At 44.4% G+C, this 18271-nt stretch overlaps 1 protein-coding gene across 4 annotated transcripts in view; it reads right to left on the reverse strand.

The window, feature by feature from the left end:
* plxna2 (plexin A2) overlaps positions 1-18271 on the reverse strand; it is a 574692-nt gene that overhangs the window by 56016 nt on the left and 500405 nt on the right. For all 4 annotated transcript variants that reach the window (XM_073030937.1, XM_073030940.1, XM_073030939.1 and 1 more), the window contains 2 exons: positions 15593-15735; positions 13139-13407 (listed from right to left, as the gene is read on the reverse strand). In XM_073030937.1, the coding sequence (XP_072887038.1) occupies positions 13139-13407; positions 15593-15735 (412 nt within the window). The remainder of the gene's footprint in view (positions 1-13138; positions 13408-15592; positions 15736-18271) is intronic.

Here is an 18271-nt window from a genome sequence, read left to right on the forward strand (position 1 = left end):
ACCCCCAGACACCACTACTTCATCATTTCCTGTCAACCACCTTATACAGGCACTCCCTTGCCTAGCGTCACTTTATGGTCATACAATCAATCTGTCTATATAAGCTCTCTTATGCATTTATAATTATTGTGTTTTAATTAAAAGTTCAAAGTAAGCTTATTATCAAAATATATGTCACCATATGCAACCCCGAGATTCATTTTCTTGCAGGCATACTCAATAAATCTATAATAGAATAATAACCATAATAGAATCAATGAAAAACCTCACCAACTTGGGCGTTCAATCAGTGTGCAAAAGACAACAAACTGTGCAAGTACAAAAAGGAAGAAATAATAATAATAAATAAAAATTAATAAAGTCTTTACGATATCTTATTCTGTGTTTTTTTTGTGCTGCATCAGATCCAGAGGAACAATTATTTTGTTCTCCTTTACACTTGTGTACTGGAAATAGCTCCAAATAATCTTGAATCTTGAAGATGATGGAAGATTGTTATCAACTGTGCTATCAAGCAACATTTATTTTCTTATTCGTAAGTTGATAACCAGTGTTGAGTTTAAATTCTGACAGGACATCTCATCGCACCTGGCTAAAGAGAAAAATTCTTGTAGAGAGGTGACCAGGACTACTGTTGACATCAAGACAGTCATCGACGGAGTGTGGTTTCTCAGACTGAGACAGAAATAGGGCATCGTGGCAGTGTAGCGGTTAGTGTAACGCTATACAGCACCAATGACTGGAAGATCAGAGTTCAATTCTAGCCTGTGATCATGTGCGTTTCGTCCCTTATTGCACAGATATACAAGTTAGTAGGGTTAGCAAATTGTGGGCATGCTAAGTTGATGTCAGAAGCAGGGCAACATTTGGGGCTGCCCCCAGCTCATCCTTGGATGAATTGGTTGTTGATGTAAATTACACATTTCACTGTATACAGCAGTACTAGAAAGTTTTTGAACCCTGTAGAATTTTCTCTATTTCTGCATAAATATGACATAAAATGTGATCACACCTTCACATGTCCTGAAACTAGATAGAGAACCCAATTAAGTAAATAACGCAAAATACAATATACTTGTTCATTAATTTATTGAGAAAAATGATCCAATATTACACTTATTTGTTGGAAAAAGTATGTGAGCCTCTGAGGTAATGCCTTCTCCAAAAGCTATTTAGAGTGGTGAGTTCCAATCAATGAGATGAGATTGGAGGTGCGGGTTGTAAAGGTGCCCTGCGCTGTAAAAAAGACACACACAGTCAGGTTACTGACTGGGCCTAATCTTCTCATGAAAGGTCTGTTTATGTGCACGGTGTCTTGATCAAAACAACTTTCAGAAGGCCTTAGAAGAGGAATTATAGAGATGCCCAGCTTGATGGGAAGCACCCCACTTTACGTAGCTGGTTCCTAGACTTCCTACCGGATCGCCGACAGGTGGTAAGAATGGGCTCCCTCATCTCTGCCCCTCAATAAAGGTGCCCCCCCCAGACTGGGTCCTGAGTCCCCTCCTCTACTCCCTTTACCCCCACTACTGTGCTGCCACACAATCAGCTGATCAAATTCGCAGATGACATGTTGTTGATTGGCCTTATTTCTAGCGGTGATGAGACAGCCTACAGAGGAGAGGTTGACACCCTGACACAGTGGTGGCAGGATAACAACCTCTCCCTCAATGTCCAAAAAACAAAAGAGCTGATCGTGGATTACAGAAGGAATGGAGACAGGTTTGGCCCGATCAACATCAATGGGACTGCATTTGAGAGGGTGAGTAGTTTCAAGTTCCTCAATATACGCGCCACTAAAGACTGTAGACATCTAGACTGTAAGCACTGGCAGTGTGGCAAAAAAAGCACAACAGCATCTCTTCCACCTCAGGCGACTGAAGAAGTTCTCCATGGGGCCCCAAATCCTCAAGACCTTCTACAGGGCACCATTGGGAGTATCCTGACTGGCTGTATCACCGCCTGGTATGGGAACTGCACCAACCTTGATCGCTGGGCACTGCAGAGAGTGGTACGGACAGCCCAGCACATCTGTAGATGTGAACTTCCCTCCACTGAGGACATTTACAGCAGCAGGTGCAGAAAGAAGGCCTGGAAGATCATCGGGGACACAAGTCACCCCAACCATAAACTGTTTCAGCTGCTTCATCTGGCAAATGGTACCACAGCATTAAAGCCAGGACCAACAGGCTATGGGACAGTTTCTTTCTACAAGCCATTAGACTTATAAATTCATGTCTGTACATTGTGACGGAGTCCTAACACAAAGATTTTTACTCACTCACACTGTGGGGTGAATGTAAAATTTAAATAAATTCAATTCAAGCTGAAAAAGTCTACAAAAGCATTTCTAAAATCCTGAGTGTTTGCCAATCCACAGTAAGAGAAATTGTTTACAATTGGAAGAAATTCAGTACTGTTGCTACTCTCCCTAGGAGTGGGCATCCAGCAAAGATCACACCAAGAGCACAATGTGCAAAGCTGGAGGAGATGATAGAACCCACGGGTAACAGCAGAAAACCACACTTCAAAGGAATATCTGACTATGTAATTGCTCACCGTTAGGCGATGATTTGGTTCCACGGAAGTACAACTGTTCTGCGTGCTTCTTGCCAGAGTTATCTGTCAGAACATAGTGTGCTGTGTCTCCTTCTTTAGCCATAGAGTGGGAATCTGTGGAATTGTTTGCCACAGGCAGCTGTGGAAGCCAAGACTTTATGTACATTTAAGGCAGAGTTTGAAGGATTCTTGACTGGTCAGAGCATGAAGGGATATGGGGAGAAAAGGAGATTGGGGCTGAGAGGAAAATTGGATTCTGACGAAGGGTCTCGGCCCGAAACGTTGACAATGCTTCTTCCTATAGATGCTGCCTGGCCTGCTGCGTTCCACTAGCATTTTGTGTGTGTTGTCAGCCAAATGAAATGGCGAAGCAGACTCAATGGACCTAATGGTCTAATTCTGCTCCTACATATTATGGTCTTATGTTTCGAATATAATCAATAATATAGAGATACATTATAGATCAGGGGCTCCCAAACTTCTTTTTGCCATGGAGCCCTACCATTAGCTGAGAGGTCCATGGACCCCAGTTTGGAAACACCTGTAACTCTTCTGAAAAATTATTCAAATTATTAATAAGTTCAAAAAGGTAAGGTGGAAGGTCACAGTCTTTTTCCCAGGTTAAGGGAATCTAAAACCAGAGATTGGTAGTTTAAGACCATGAGACAGGAGCAGATGGCTGAAAAGAGATGGATCAACCTTGATGAAATGGCGGAGCAGACTCGAGGGGCAAAATGGTCAAATTCTGCTCCTATATCTTATGGTTTTAATGCTGATTTATTATCTCTCTCAACTCCAGCCTCCTCATAACTTTTGACAACCTGACTAATCAAGAACCTATCAACCTCTGTTTTAGATATATCCAATGACTTGGCCTCCACAGCCGTCTGTGGCAATGAATTCCACAGATTCACCACCCTCTGGCTAAAGAAATTTCTCCTCATCTCTGTTCTAAGGGGACATCTTTCTAGTCTGAGGGTGTGCCCTCTGGTCCTAGACACCCACACTACAGGAAATCCCTCTCCGTCCACTCTAGACCTTCCAATATTCAATAGGTATAAAGAGAGACAGCAACAATTAAAGCAGCAAATTTTCCACACAGAGAAGAGATGTGAGTATGGAACGAGCTGCCTGAGGAAGTGGTAGACATGAGCATAATTACAGTGTGTAAGAGGCATTTGGACAGGTACATGGATAGGAAAGGTTCTGGGTGATATGGACCAAACACAAGCAGATGGGACTGGTATTATACTTTCACTACCAGGTTCAGAGAATTCATCAATCCATAATGCCTGATTTTTGTGAGAATAATTTATATGTGAATATAAGAGGCATTTTAACTCATGGTATTGAGGCTTAGGGCAAGTTGAAGTGTCACAGATATTTCACTTCATGGCGGATTGTATGTTGACAGTACTCTACCTGCAGCAGCGTTCCTTTCTGTTTCTGTTTAACCGGAGTCAAAACTTATTTGTAGCATTACACAGCTCATTTTTATTTTCATCTAACCCTCAATTTTGGCATTTATGTAAAAAGTGAAATATTTCCCCCAGGCTGCAGTCAAATCTTTTCCAGATGTTGTACTGGAGACTCAAGGCAAAGCTCACACAAAGTCTCAGTGCCTCAGTTAATTGCGATCCAACTTTGGATGCATCCAATTAATCGTTCCGTTTCCTCTTAAGCATCCCTACAGCCTTCACTGGTGATTCCTGCTGTCTGTTGTTCAGCTGCCCACTCAGAACTGTAAGAGAAAGCTTGAACCTTCATTTGAAGAAACTGAGAAATTAATATTAATTCCAGTGAGCTGCAGCATAGTGAAGTTCACCAGCCTAGCAAAGTTGTATAGCATGTTCCGGGAGGAAATTACATGTCTATCCAAGAGCCTCTTGAACACCTCTACACTGAGACCCCACATACCGCTACCCCACATAGCGCTGATTCATTACAACACAGTTGTTTAATTCTTTATTGGAATTTTTAAGAATGACAAAAATTCATTCTAAAGAACATTTAAAACTTCTCAAGAGCAGCAATCAGCCAATAAGAGCACTTTACATATGCTCTGCACCACTCACAGCCAATCCCGTATTAGTTCACGCTCTGCCTCCCCCGTGTGTGTAAATGTTCATGCTCCCTCGCCAATTAATTCCATTTTTTTCACCCGTAATGTCTGGAAAACAGCCTGCAGCTTCCAGTGAGGGAAGAACATCTAAGATGCCTTGGAAAAGCATCAGTATGGATGTGAAGTGGCAAGTGATACGGTGTCTGGAAGCTGGTGAGCATCAGGTTGGTGTCAGTGCCTCTTTGAAATTTGCTACATCGATGATCAGAACAATACAGGCAAGATAAAAGCTTGTGCAACAATAACCTCAAAGTTATCATCATCAAAAGTGACTCGTTCAAGAAGCCTTTTGCTTGAAAAAATGGAAAATAAGACTAAATGTATGGGTGGATGACCAAATACAACAAAATGTGTCCCTCGGCCAGCTGACGGTACGGGAAAGGCAAGAAGCAGCTTCAGTCATATTCAAGAAGATATGTCGGTAACATTCGCAGCAGCACAGGTTGGTTTGATAGATTTAACCAGCGCAGTAACCTCCGATGAAGTGGCTAGTGCAGACAGCAAGAGCCTTTGCAAACTGGCCGATCAATGCACCCTAGGTGAATCTGAGGGCACAGATGGAGTAGAGGAAACACCAGCAATAAACCTCACTTCAAAATTCCTCAGCACTAGCATTACCACGATCACAGAAATCATGGGCCAGTTGTTCGATAATGACCCTGACTGGCAGCGAAGCAATGAGGCAAAGAGAAGTGTTCTCCACGTGATTTCCTGCTACCGAGAACTGCTTTATGATGGGAAACTTAAGAAAATGCAATCTAATCTTGACATCTACCTGAAGAAGCAGCCAAAGTTAGAGGAGGGTCCACAGCCTGGTCCCTCCTCTTGGATGTACCCATCACCCGCTTCCCTCCACTGCTGCTGCTCCACCCTCAGATTCACCTAGGGTGCATTGATCGGCCAATTTGCAAAGGCTCTTGCTGTCTGCACTAGCCACTTCACCGCAGGTTACTGCGCTGGTTAAATCTATCAAACCAACCTGTGCTGCTGCGAATGTTACCGACATATCTTCTTGAATATGACTGAAGCTGCTTCTTGCCTTTCCCGTACCGTCAGCTGGCCGAGGGACACATTTTGTTGTATTTGGTCATCCACCCATACATGTAGTCTTATTCTAGTCCAGATTTGCATGTTTGTTACTCCACAAACTACTGTGTATATGTAAAGTAATATATCATGTATCTCGGGTTTGATTTTTTAATCAGGCACACATGTCCAGTTACGTAGTTATAATGACTCCACATGGCGCAGGTTTACATAGCCCTCCACCTCAGTGTTAAGTGGGGTCTGAGTATGTTGTTTGTCTCTGGCTGCACTCCTGGCACACGTTCCAGGCACCTGCTACTCTCTATGTAAAGAAATGCTGTCCTGTACATCTCCATTGAACTTGCCGCCTCTCACCTGACACGCTTTTCTGGGCCTCCTCCAAGAGGACCACAACCTGGTCATGCTTTGGAGGCTTGTGTGCCTCAATGACCCGCAGAGCTCTGTTGGCTGGAGTCAGGGTTTTGTGCTTCCGCTCTTGGTAGGGTCAGCCATGTCAGACCACTGTGGTCCACCGGTCCTCCAGATTCGGGGGTTCAGCTCAGGGCTAACAACCCAGACTTGTCAAACAAAGTTGTTATGGAAACAGCAATGAAGACTCCTTCTACATCTGAGTGCGATGGTATTCTTGGAACTTGGATGACTGTCAGTGGTGAAAACTGAGAGGAAGTTACTGACATGATGAAAGAAGCCCTGAAATGGATGGCCTTCATTGCTGTCCTAAACATCAGGGGTGTATTGGGCAGTAAATAAGTTTCTGGGCAAGATATAGTTTTTTTAAATTAATTTTATAAAAGGACATCATGAATTTCCCATAATTTTAATTCAATCTTTTCGCCCAATAAATCTACTTCTAAATTATTGGGCAACACTTCCAAATGATATCTAAATGATTACCCAACAGTATAATTGAGTTGTACTGGGCAGTGTACCAAACTTCAATTCTGACTGTGTTCATGAACCAAAGACTGACACCCTTGCTAGAGGCTGAAACATCTGTGACAGCAAATATTCTATATTTCCTTGCCCAGTGGAAAAATTACACCAATTTTCCTTTAACATTGTGCTCACCACAACTAAATAAGTAGCTTCAATCACAAACATTTTTTTCTCAGATTAAACACCCCCACCACAGTTCCCATTATTCCGGAACTGAACATACTTTGAAACTTTTCACACAGGCTCCGATGAACATGCTCTGGGTCCAACATGGGTGCTCTTTGCACAGAAACCATTCGAGAATACCTTAGCTCTGAGACATCCCCACATTTGAGCTGAGAAGCCACAGCAAACATTCAGCAAAACACAGAGTGGTTCTGCATCTGCCTTCAATTAAAAATTAGCATTAGCATGTCTGCACATGGCAGAGGTCACTCTTCAAGCTAGAGAGAGTGTCAAGGACACGTTGCACTGCATCTTTCCGAAACGGCGGAAACAAATGATGCAAGATTAAGTGGACAGCCAGGGTCACGGTGGAAACAGTGGGCATAATTTTAAGGTGATCGGAGGCAAGTATAGGGGGGAAGTTCAGAGGTAAGATTTTTGCACAGAGAACAGTGACTTCATGGAATGCACTGCCAGGGCTGGTTGGTGGTAAAGGCAGACACATTAGGAAAATTTAAGAGACTCTTAGATAGGCACATGGATGATAGAAAAATGGAGAGCTATGTGGGAGAGAGGCATTAGGTTAGGGGTTCCAAACTTAGGGTCCACGGACCCCTAGGTTAATGATAGGGGCCTGTGGCTTTAAAAAGCTGGGAACTCCTGGGTTAGACTGATCTTAGAGTGGGTTACAAGGTCTACACAACATAATGGGTGGCGGTGGAAAGGGTGGGTCGAGTCACCGTGGGATTGGTTACACCTCGGAACGTGTTCATTTATGAGAAGAGAGCGGTTCCCATCAGGGCTGGAATCCTCCGAGAACCCGTGGCGTAGGGGAGGGTGGTGGGGCTGTATGTGGTGTGTGGAGTTTGTGTGGGGGAGGGTGGTGGAGATGTGGGTGGGCTGTGCGTGGATGTGTGGAGTTTGTATGTGGTAGGTTTAGGGGAGAGGGGTGTGGATTGTGGTGTCTTGTTATTCTAATTACCTCGCATTACTCCGGCTGTAAGAAGATCAGAACCAGGAGCAGGAGACTATTCAGCCCGTTGAACTGCTCCACGCCTCATCAAGATCATGGCTGAACTTTTACCTCAGTGCTTCTTCCCACATCAGCTCCATGTCCCTCGATTCCCACCAACCTCTTCCTTAAATAATTCAAGGAATCAGGACTAGTGAAGATGGGCATCAGACATGTAGTCTGACTGTTAAGCCATTAGCCTAACCCCAGGAAAGAGCTTCAATTTTGCCTCCTCCCCTCCCTACTCTGCGACTGAGAACTAACTTATTTTCTCCCTGTCCCAGTTCTGATGAAGCGTTCTGTACCTGAAACATTAACTGTGCCTCTCTTCACAGATGCTGACTGACCTGCTGAATATTCCCAGCACTTTTTGTGTTTCAGACTTCCTGCATCTGCACAGAGTTCATTTATTATCAAAGAATACATACGTCACCACACACAACCCTGAGATTCATCTTCTTGCAGGCATTCACTTTTCCCTATTATTATTGCATTGCATGTTACTGCTGCTGCAAAGACGACAAATTGCACGACATATGTCAATGATATTAAGCCTGACTCTCTTCCGTTTCTGAGTCTGGTGGTCCCGGTGTGGATGCTACGTAGCCTCCTCCCTGATGGGAGTGGGACAAACGGAGATGCATTCCTCTGCTGATCGCTCAACAGATGTACAGGAGGAGCTGACCGTAAGAGAAAGCTAAGCATTTCCGTTACCGCACAGCCTCAAAGGAAGAGTGGCTGTCTGTAAAATGTTTGTACATCCCACCGTTCTGCATGGGTTTCTTCCAAGTTCTCCAGTTTCCTCCCACCTTCCAAGGGCTCAGTGAGCTGTGGGCGTGCTACGTTGGCACTGGAAGCGTGGTGACACTTGTGGGCTGTCGAGCATAATCCTTGATGATGCACTGAATGCATTTTGTTGCATGTTTCAATGTACAAATAAAGCTAGTCTTTATCTTTGTTTTACTCTTCCTGAACACGTGGGCCTGTCCTTTACCATCCATCACAGATAGACTTTGATGCAAGAGACACTTCATCCTTTTGAGATCAGTTGCCACGGTAATTAGCGAGCTGTTTATTTTTCATGTTGTAATACATTATGCATATTGCACGACACAGTGACACATCGATCTCTTGTCAAATGACAGAAAGCAACTCTTGGACTAAACATCACATTCTGCTGTCAGGATGTCAAGCTGTGCCCTTTCCAAATGGAGACGCCTGTCTGAGTGTGGCACCATGGTTAACGCAAGGCAATTACAGCTCGGGGCATGCCAGGGTTCGGAGATCAATTCTGGTGCCATTTTGTGAGGAGTCTCTGTACGTCCTCCCCGTAAAATGTATGAGACTTCTCTGTGTCCCTCGGTTTCCTCCCACAGTCCAAATACATGCCAGGTAGGTTAATTGGTCATTGTACAAAGTCCCGTGATTGGGTTAGGGTTAATTGGATTTGTCGGGTGGCGTGGCTGGAAGGACCCACTCCACACTGTAATGCTAAACTAATAAATATTTTGATATGCATTAAGGTATGATATGAAAAATAAAACAAATTTAATTTTCCTTTAGTTGAATTGCTTCTCTACTTTTATCTGATTTACATCCTTAAGATCGATTCCTTAATCTGTTGAAACTCCAGCAACACAGAGCAAAGCCAACCATAGGGTTCTCCTCGGAGCAGACACCTTGTTGCCTGGTAACAAATCCAATAATTGACGTATTCCGCGGGAGCAGACAGGATTGGAATTCCATACAGCACTTTCCTGTTGGAAAGCAAACACATGCTAACTCTGTGCCTCAAAAAAAGAAGCAACTATGGATTATCTGGTGTGGGGAACTGCTGCAATAGCTACCCGTCCTTGCAACAATCTATTCCTTTCCCAGATATTCAAAGGAACAAGCTACTCCTGTACTCTTGTTGAAAGAGTAGTCGAGCAAAGCATCTCACGGACTGTTGGTCCCACTCACATCAGGGAGGAGGCTACGTAGCATCCACGCCAGGACCGCCACACTCAAAAACATTACTTTCCCCAAGCAGTTAGGCTGATCAATGCCTCCACTCGTTAATCCACCCCTCCACACCCCCACCACAACTACTTTATCCTTTCCTGTCAGAGTCACCTTATGCACAGACCTAGTGCCTAGCGTCACTATATGGGCATACAATTAATCTATGCGTACAAGCTATTTTATTTATTTATATGTATTGTTTTTTTAATTATTGCACTCTTTATCCTATTGTGTTTTATTTCTGGTGCTGCATCAGATCCGGTGTAACAATTTTTCGTTCACCTTTACACTTGTGTGCTGGAAATGACATTAAACAATCTTGAATCTGGCTCTGCACTTGCAATGTGCTTCTTACCTTTGAGCTAACTCACTGGATATCCAATTAAAAGGTGTAAAGATTGCTTCCGATGATGCAGATTTATTCAGAGTAATATTTATCAGGTGTACACTGAAATGTACTGTTTGCATTAGCAACCTAAGAGTGTGCTGGGGGCAGCCCGCAGGTGTCACCACATATCCCAGTGCCAACATAGCATGTGCAGTCCTGTTACTGAACATAGAACAGTACAGCACAGGAACAGGCTCTTCAGTCCGTAACATCTGCACTGACTATGATGCCAAACTTCTCTCCATGCCTCTCAACCATTGCTACTGCATCACTCCACTCCCTGTGTAAAACAAACCTTGCCCCGCACATCTACTTTAAACTCCCCCTCCCTCTCGTCTGAATCAGAACCAGGTTTATCATCACCGGTATGTGTCGTGAAATTTGTTAACTTAGCAGCAGCAGTTCAATGCAGTACATAATCTAAATGAAGAAAATAAATAAATTACAGTATACATATAGTAAATAGATTAAAAACCATGCAAAAACAGAAATAATATATATTTTAAAAATGAGGACATGTCCAAGGATTCAATGTCCATTTAGGAATCAGATGGCAGTGGGGAAGAAGCTGTTCCTGAATCACTGAGTGTGTGTCTTCAGGCTTCTGTACCTCCTACCTGATGGTAACAGTGAGAAAAGGGCATGCCCTGGGTTCTGGAGGTCTTTAATAATGGACGCTGCCTTTCTGAGACACCGCTCCCTGAAGATGTCCAAGATGGAGTCGACTAAATTTACGACCCTCTGCAGCTTCTTTCAGTCCTGTGCAGTAGCCCCCCCCAACCCCCCCATACCAGACAGTGATGCAGCCTGTCAGAATCTTATACCTATTCCACTAGCCTTTTGAATCTCCACTTGGGGGAAAAAATTCTGACCATCTACCATATCTATGCCTCTCATACTGTTATAACCTTCTATCAGGTCTCCCCGTAGCCTCCAATACTCCAGAGAAAACAACCCAAGTTTGTCCAACTTTTCCTTGTAGCAAATACTCTCTATTCCAGGCAACATCCTGGTGAACCTCTTCTGTATCCTCTCCAAAGCCCCTGATACCAACTGGAACTACATACAGTGCTTAGAGTCGGAATCAGGTGTATTATGACTGACATACAGTGTGTTGTGATTATTGTTTTGTGCAGCAGTCCAGTGCAATACATAAAAAATTACTATAGGTTACTATGGGAAATAAAGATACAAATAGAGAGGCTCGGTAGCGTAGCGGTTAGCACAACGCTTTACAGTACCAGAGACCCGGGTTCAATTCTCACCACCGCCTGAAAGAAGTTTGTGCATTCTCCACATGACCACTTGGGTTTCCTCGGGGTGCTCCTGTTTCTTCCCACAATTCAATGATCTACCAGTTGGTCATTGTAAATGTCCCTGACTAGGCTAGGATTAAATTGGGGAATTGTTGGGAAGCATGGTTCAAAGGGCTGGAAGAGTCTTCTCTGCACTGAACGTCGATAAATAAATAAAGAGTATGCAAAGAGAGCTAGATAGTGAGGCTCATGGATTCATGGACCATTCAGAACTGTGATGGTGGAGGGGGAGAAGCTGTTCCTGAAAAGTTGAGTTTGGATCTTCATTGCCCTGTGTCTCTTTCCTGCTAGCAGTTATAAGAAGAGGGCATGTCCCATCTTCCCTGCTAGTAGTTATAAGAAGGGACATGTTCCAGATGATGAGGGTCCTTAATGAGGATTGCCACCTTTTTGAGGCATCGTCTTTTGAAGATGTCCCCAGTGGTGGAGTATCTGCAACCCACTGCAGCTACTTTTGATCCTGTGCATTGGGTGGCGGGGTCTCTATCGAAGGAGGTCTAAGACACTCCCTCTCTCTTCTAGCCTGCAGGGCACCCTTGGGCAAGGATAGCACCTGCTTAGCACCCCTAAGAGATTTGCCAAGAACTAGCATTGTCATGGGAAGACCATGATCGTCCATGTCATACGACACGGCACATAAAGAACGAATGAACGAGCATTGGAGACTCCAGAAAGTTCTCCATGGTACATCAGTAGAAATGTGTTAGAGTCTTTGGCAATATACCAAATCTCCTTAAACTCCAAATGAATTATATCTACTGACGTGCCTACTTCATGATTGCAACAACATGTTAGATCCAGGATAGATCGTCTGGTACGTTGAGACCCAGGAACTTGAAGCTGCTCAATCTTTCCTCGTAGACCCCTCAGTAAGTGTTCTCACTTCCCTTTTCAGAAGTCCACAATCAATCCCTTGATCTTACTTACTTCAAAAGTGGCCTAAATAAAGGTTGATACAGTTGCAGCATTGCTTGGCAATTTATGTACTCAATGCTGCAGCCAGTGATAGCAAGCATGCCACACTGATACCCCTTTACCACCTGACCTACTTGTGTTGCCACTTTAGGGAGGAATGGACTTGCACCCCAAGACCCCTTGTGCATCAGAGCTCCTAAAGGTCCTGCCATTTACTGCATACCTGCCTCTTACAACTAGAGGCCATGGATTAAGTGCGAAAGGTGAAATGTTTAAGGGGACCATGAGGGGAAACCTCTTCACTCAGAGGGTGGTGAGAGTGTGGAACGAGCTGCCTGTGTAAGTGGTGCATGTGAGCTCAATTTCAATGTCTAAGAGAAGTTTGGATAGGTACATAGATGGAGGTGTATGGAGGTGCAGGAGCAGGTCATTGGCATAGGCATGTTAAATAGCTTGGCCAGGACTAGATGGGCCAAAGGGTCTGTTTCTGTGCTGTGTTTTTCTATGAATCTATATGATCTCCAAAAGTACAGCACCTCATACTATTTCAGCATTTCTCCAATCCGCAAGTCCACCAAACTCCAGTTGCCATTTCTCCATCTCTACAAATCCGCTAACTTTCAAAATCAAATAGGCCACTAATGTACAGCCTCACACAAGAGCACTACCCTTACCTGCGAAGCAGCAGCTTGGGGTGGTTCTTGCTCTCGAGGTTTTTCTCGATCAGGTCAGACAGCAGGTGTTTCAGCACGTCCGTGGCGTACTCCAGTTTTCCCTGAAGTGCTGTCATGATCAAAGATGCCACATTCCCTCGGTCCCTCATGGAGAAACTCCTCTGCAGCTCCAGAGTCCGAATGAATGTTAACAGGAAGGTTTTGTTGTTGATGAGTTGCCCAAAGAGTTTGAGAGCTTTCTCCACACTCTGCTGCCCATTCCCTGGGACCTGGCACACAGGGAGAAGAAACATGAGTTCACCTCATTATGGCAACACCAGCCATTTGTGTTAGAGCGGTGATGTACAGTTGCAAGAAAAAATTTGTCAACCCTTTGCAGTTAACTGGTTTTCTACATTACTCATAATAGATGGTCTGATCTTCATCTAAGTCACAATAATAGACAAACACAATCTACCTAAACTATCAGCACGCAAACAATTGTACTTTTCTTGTCTTTATTGAACACCTTGTTTAATCACTCACTGTCCAGACTGGAAAAGGAATGTGAACTCCTGTTGTAATAAGTGGCACAACCTCCTTTAGCAGCAATGATCTCCACCAAGCATTTCTAGTAGCTGCTAATCAGACTTGCACAGTGGCAAGGAGGAATTTTAGAACACTTCTCCATACAAAACTGTTTCAGTTCATCAATATTTTTGGGATACCTTGTATGAACACCCACCTTCAGGTCACGCAACAGCGCCTCCATTGTGTTAACGTCTAGACTCAGGCTTGGCCATTCCTAAACATAAATTTTTCTTGCTGTAGACTGATTAACATTCAGGTCTTTAGAAATGCTTTGTTTGCCTTTTCCAGTTTCTGAAAGTTGTTTTGATCGATGAATGGTGCACATAAACAGGTCTTTCTTGAGAAGAGCAGACTGTCAGTAACCTGACATTTTGTGTCTTGTTTATAGGGTAGGGCACCTCCACAAACCACACCTCCTATTCCAGCACATTGATCGGAACACCTGACACCAAATAGCTTTTGTAGAAGGCAGTACCGTAGATACTCACAGACTTTTTTTGAAACAAGACTGTGATTGTTTAAATGGTGTACTCAGTATTGACAAAAAGTAGAGTTACTTGTGTGTTACTGGGTGAGTGAACGAGTGAGTGAGGCCTCCGTCGGTTGGGGCAACCATGGATATTACGTCCTAGCTGTCTGGCCTGGGCAACACGATATGGGGAGCAAGCTGTTGCCCACGTAGCGAGCTCCCCTCTCCACACATCTGAAGAACCCAAAAGGGGTGGAGACCATCACAGTTTGGTACCAGCAGAGTCGCAGGAGTTGCAAGTCAGCATTGAACTCAACGTTGGACTGCCTTAGGGGCTCCAGCTCCAGATTTTTCCCCTCAGGGCTTACTTCCAAAGCCTTCCCCATGAGACGGTACAGCCGCAAGGCAGCAGAGGTTTGAGATTAGAGTTTTCCTTCTCCTAGATGAGCTTCCAACAATGGCTGACAAGCCCCATCTGCTCAAAGTGACTGGTTTTAAGGCACCAGTAACCTGCCTTTGTCCCTTCTCCTGTTAGTAGAAATGGTTGTTATAGCCAGTGGTGGTAATGGCCAAGTTCCCACTGTCTGTTAAATGTCCCCAATAGCATTCGCCTCAAATAGCCTCTGGCAACCAAGTCCAGTTCCTGGCCTTCACATGTGTGTTGTTAGCTTAGGCAGATTGTGCTTGTGACTTAGATGAGTATCAGATGCATTTTATGAGTAATTAATGCAGAAAACCAGGTAATGGCAACGGCTTCACAAACCTTTTCTTGCAACTGTATGTACCGCAAGTTTTTCACTCACTTAGACCCACAGCCATGCTCTGATATTGGAAGTGCTTGGGGGCAACTGGAGTGCTACCTTTGGGCACAGATGGGATGGATATTCTCAGGGCAGGCTTCATCATCAGGAGGACAATGACTGGGAGTGATTGATGCCCTGACACAGCTTACAGCGTGGGGCAGGGAGGGACTCCTGCTCCTCAAATTCCACAAGGCAATGTCCGGATCATTACATTGCCCAAGGGTCAGTGGTTGGCAGAGTGTGGAAGGATCCCCAGCCCTGGGGGATGAGGATCACCAATGCGTGGCTCCTTGGAGAACATAGCTCCTCGCTGATGATGATAGTGACATGAAACAAGGACCTTGGATGGTAACAGATTACTGGAAAAGTGTGTCTGGCAGGGGAGGGGGTGCTGAGGAAGTGAAGACTACAAGGGCCATTGGTTCTAGGGAAATGAAGCCCACTTGGAATGTGTGGCCCTTCAGGGTACATAGGTCCCAGTGGGTGGGGAGGGGGAGGTTGGATTCATGGATATCAGGGGACTGGGAACCTAGACTGGACCCGCAGAGTATACTGGAATTATTTACTGCTAGGCTGGGCCGACTAATGAATGAATCTAAGGAACGTCCATACCTCCAGCTCTCGGAGAACAGGATGGTCCTCTATCCCTGGGAACAAAACCCTCATTGCATATGTCCTGTAGTCGAGATACGGAATCCCGGCACGGTCCATGTCACTGGTTAACTCATTAATATCCGTCTGAAGTTCCGCAAAGGCTGTCAAACGAAACAGACAAGTACATCACGGGGCTGGTAGTCTGCTTTGACATTCTTCTACTTAAAGAGCCAGTTCAGCATCGAGAATCCTCTGCAGTGGAAACATTTCAGTAAAACTTTACAGTAGATACAAGCTTTAGAGAAGGTGCAGAAGGGATTTTACCAGGATGTTACCTGGATTAGAGAGCACATCTTATGAGGAAAGGTTAAGAAAGCTAGGGCTTTTCTCTTTGGAGTGAAGGAGGATGAGAGGTGACTTGATGAGGGGCGTAGTTTGAGTGAACAGCAGGAGACTTTTCTCCAGGGCAGAAATGGTTCAGGTCAGGGGGCATCATTTTAAGGTGATTGGAGGAAAGTACTGTAAAGGGGGGATGCCAGAGATAAGTTTTTTTTTCACACAGAGAGCGGTGAATGTGTGGAATGCCCTGCCAGGGGTGGTAGTAGAGGCAGTTAGATTAGGGACATTTAAAAAACTCTTAGATATGTACACAGATGAGATCTATGTAGGAGAGAAGGGTTAGATTGATTGTGGAGTAGGTTAAAAGGTCAGCACAACATTGTGGGCCGATAGGATGGTACTGTGCTGTGTTACAATAGGTTACACACAGCAGACAAATAATAAGTTCGATGTATATCAGCTGTAGTAAGTTCTTCAATGCCTGTGACTTGCTCATACTGCAAGCTGCCATTAGCTATCCCCAGCTGCCGGTGTGAGCTGAACAGAACAAACTCTGATGAGACTAATCAATCCATATTGAGGCTTGCTGTTCTTGGGTTGAGAGCAAATTGGGACACCCCAGAGACAGGCTGGCTTAATAAAGGAATGTGAATAAGAGGGCTTGCTGGCTTTCCACTCCGCGGACACGCGTAGAGCCAATGCTGCCATCAACACAATTCCAGTTTATAGCTGTTCCTCTGCCGCCAGTCAACAGGTTCACAGACACAGAGAACATTGCAAAAAGCCGCCCCTGGGGCAGCTCCCCAATGTACCAGCAATGATGTAGATCTACACCAGCCCCACCTGCCTGTGAACACCAGTCCATATCAACCAGAACTTTTCTTATCCACAAACCTGTCCAAAATGTCTCTTACACATTGCAATTGTACCCACATCTACCACTTCTTCTGGCAGCTCATTCCATACACATGTCACCTCTCTGTGTAGAAAACTTGCCCCTTTAAATTATTACCTTCTCTCTTTAAACCTATCAAGTACTGAAAGATCTAGAGTGGACATGGAGAGGAATTTCCTATTGTGGGGAGTCTAGGACCAGAGGGTACAACCTCAGAATAGAAAGACGTCCCCTTAGAACAGAGATGAGGAGGAATTTCTTTAACCAGAGGGTGATGAATCTGTGGAATTCATTGCCACGAATGGTTGTGGAGGACAATTCATTGGGTAGATCTCAAACAGAGGTTGATAGATTCTTGATTAGTCAAGGTGTCAAAGGTTATGAGGAGAAGCGAGTTGAGAGAGATTGGAATGTATGGGACATTGGAAAAAAGTTGAATTTCCCCATGGGGATGAATAAAGTATCTATCTATCTATCTATCAAGATAATAAATCATTCATAAGACAATAAGATATAGGAGCAGAATTCGGCCATCTAACCCATTGAGTCTGCTCCACCATTTCATCATGGCTGATCTTCTTCCCTTTTCAGCCATGATGGAATGGCTGAGCATCTTGATCTGCTCTTGTCTCATGGTCTTACACTTGCACTCTCTGGTTTTAGATTCCCTAACCTGTGACCTTCCACCTTATCTCCACCTCATCTATTAGGTCACATCTCAGCCTTCTTCGCCCTATGAGAAAAAGCCACAGCCTCCCATCTCTCTGATTAAGTTTCAGAAACATCCTGGTGATTTTTTTCTGAAGCCTCTCTAGTTCAAACATATAATTTATATAGTGTGGCACCCAGAGCTGAAATCCGCCAACAATTTACATGACACACTAACTTTTATAGTTGATGTAAGTGCCTTCTTCACCTCTCTGCCTTTCATAGAAGTGGATACTTGTCGAAGTCAATAATCAACTCCTTGGTCTTGCTGACATCGAATATGAGGTTATTGTTATGGCACCACAGTCAGATTTTCAATCTCCCTCCTGTCTGTAGATTCTTCACCACCACATTCAGCCTTCAGTGGTGTCGCCAGCAAATGCAAACGTGGTATTGGAGATGTGCTTAGCCTCAAAGCCGTGAGTGTAAAGTGAGTAGAGAAGGGGGCTAAGCACATAGCCTTGTGATGCACTAATGCAGATGGAGATCATGGAGGAGATGTTGTTGCCAATGCGAACTGAGTGGGGTCTGCAAGTGAGGAAATCAAGGATCCAATTGCTCAAGGAGGTATTGAGGCCAAGATCTTGAAGCTTATTGACTAGTTTTCAGGAGATAATAGTATTGAATGCTGAGCTGTAATCAATAAAGGGCATCCTGGCGTATGTACCTTTGCTGTCCAGATGTTCCAGGGTTGCACAGCGAAATTCAAGGGGCTTCAGGTAATTTCCCTTCTCTGGCGCAAAGCCCACACAGAG

Source organism: Hemitrygon akajei, chromosome 27, assembly GCF_048418815.1.
Source record: "Hemitrygon akajei chromosome 27, sHemAka1.3, whole genome shotgun sequence".
Classification (NCBI taxonomy): domain Eukaryota; kingdom Metazoa; phylum Chordata; class Chondrichthyes; order Myliobatiformes; family Dasyatidae; genus Hemitrygon; species Hemitrygon akajei.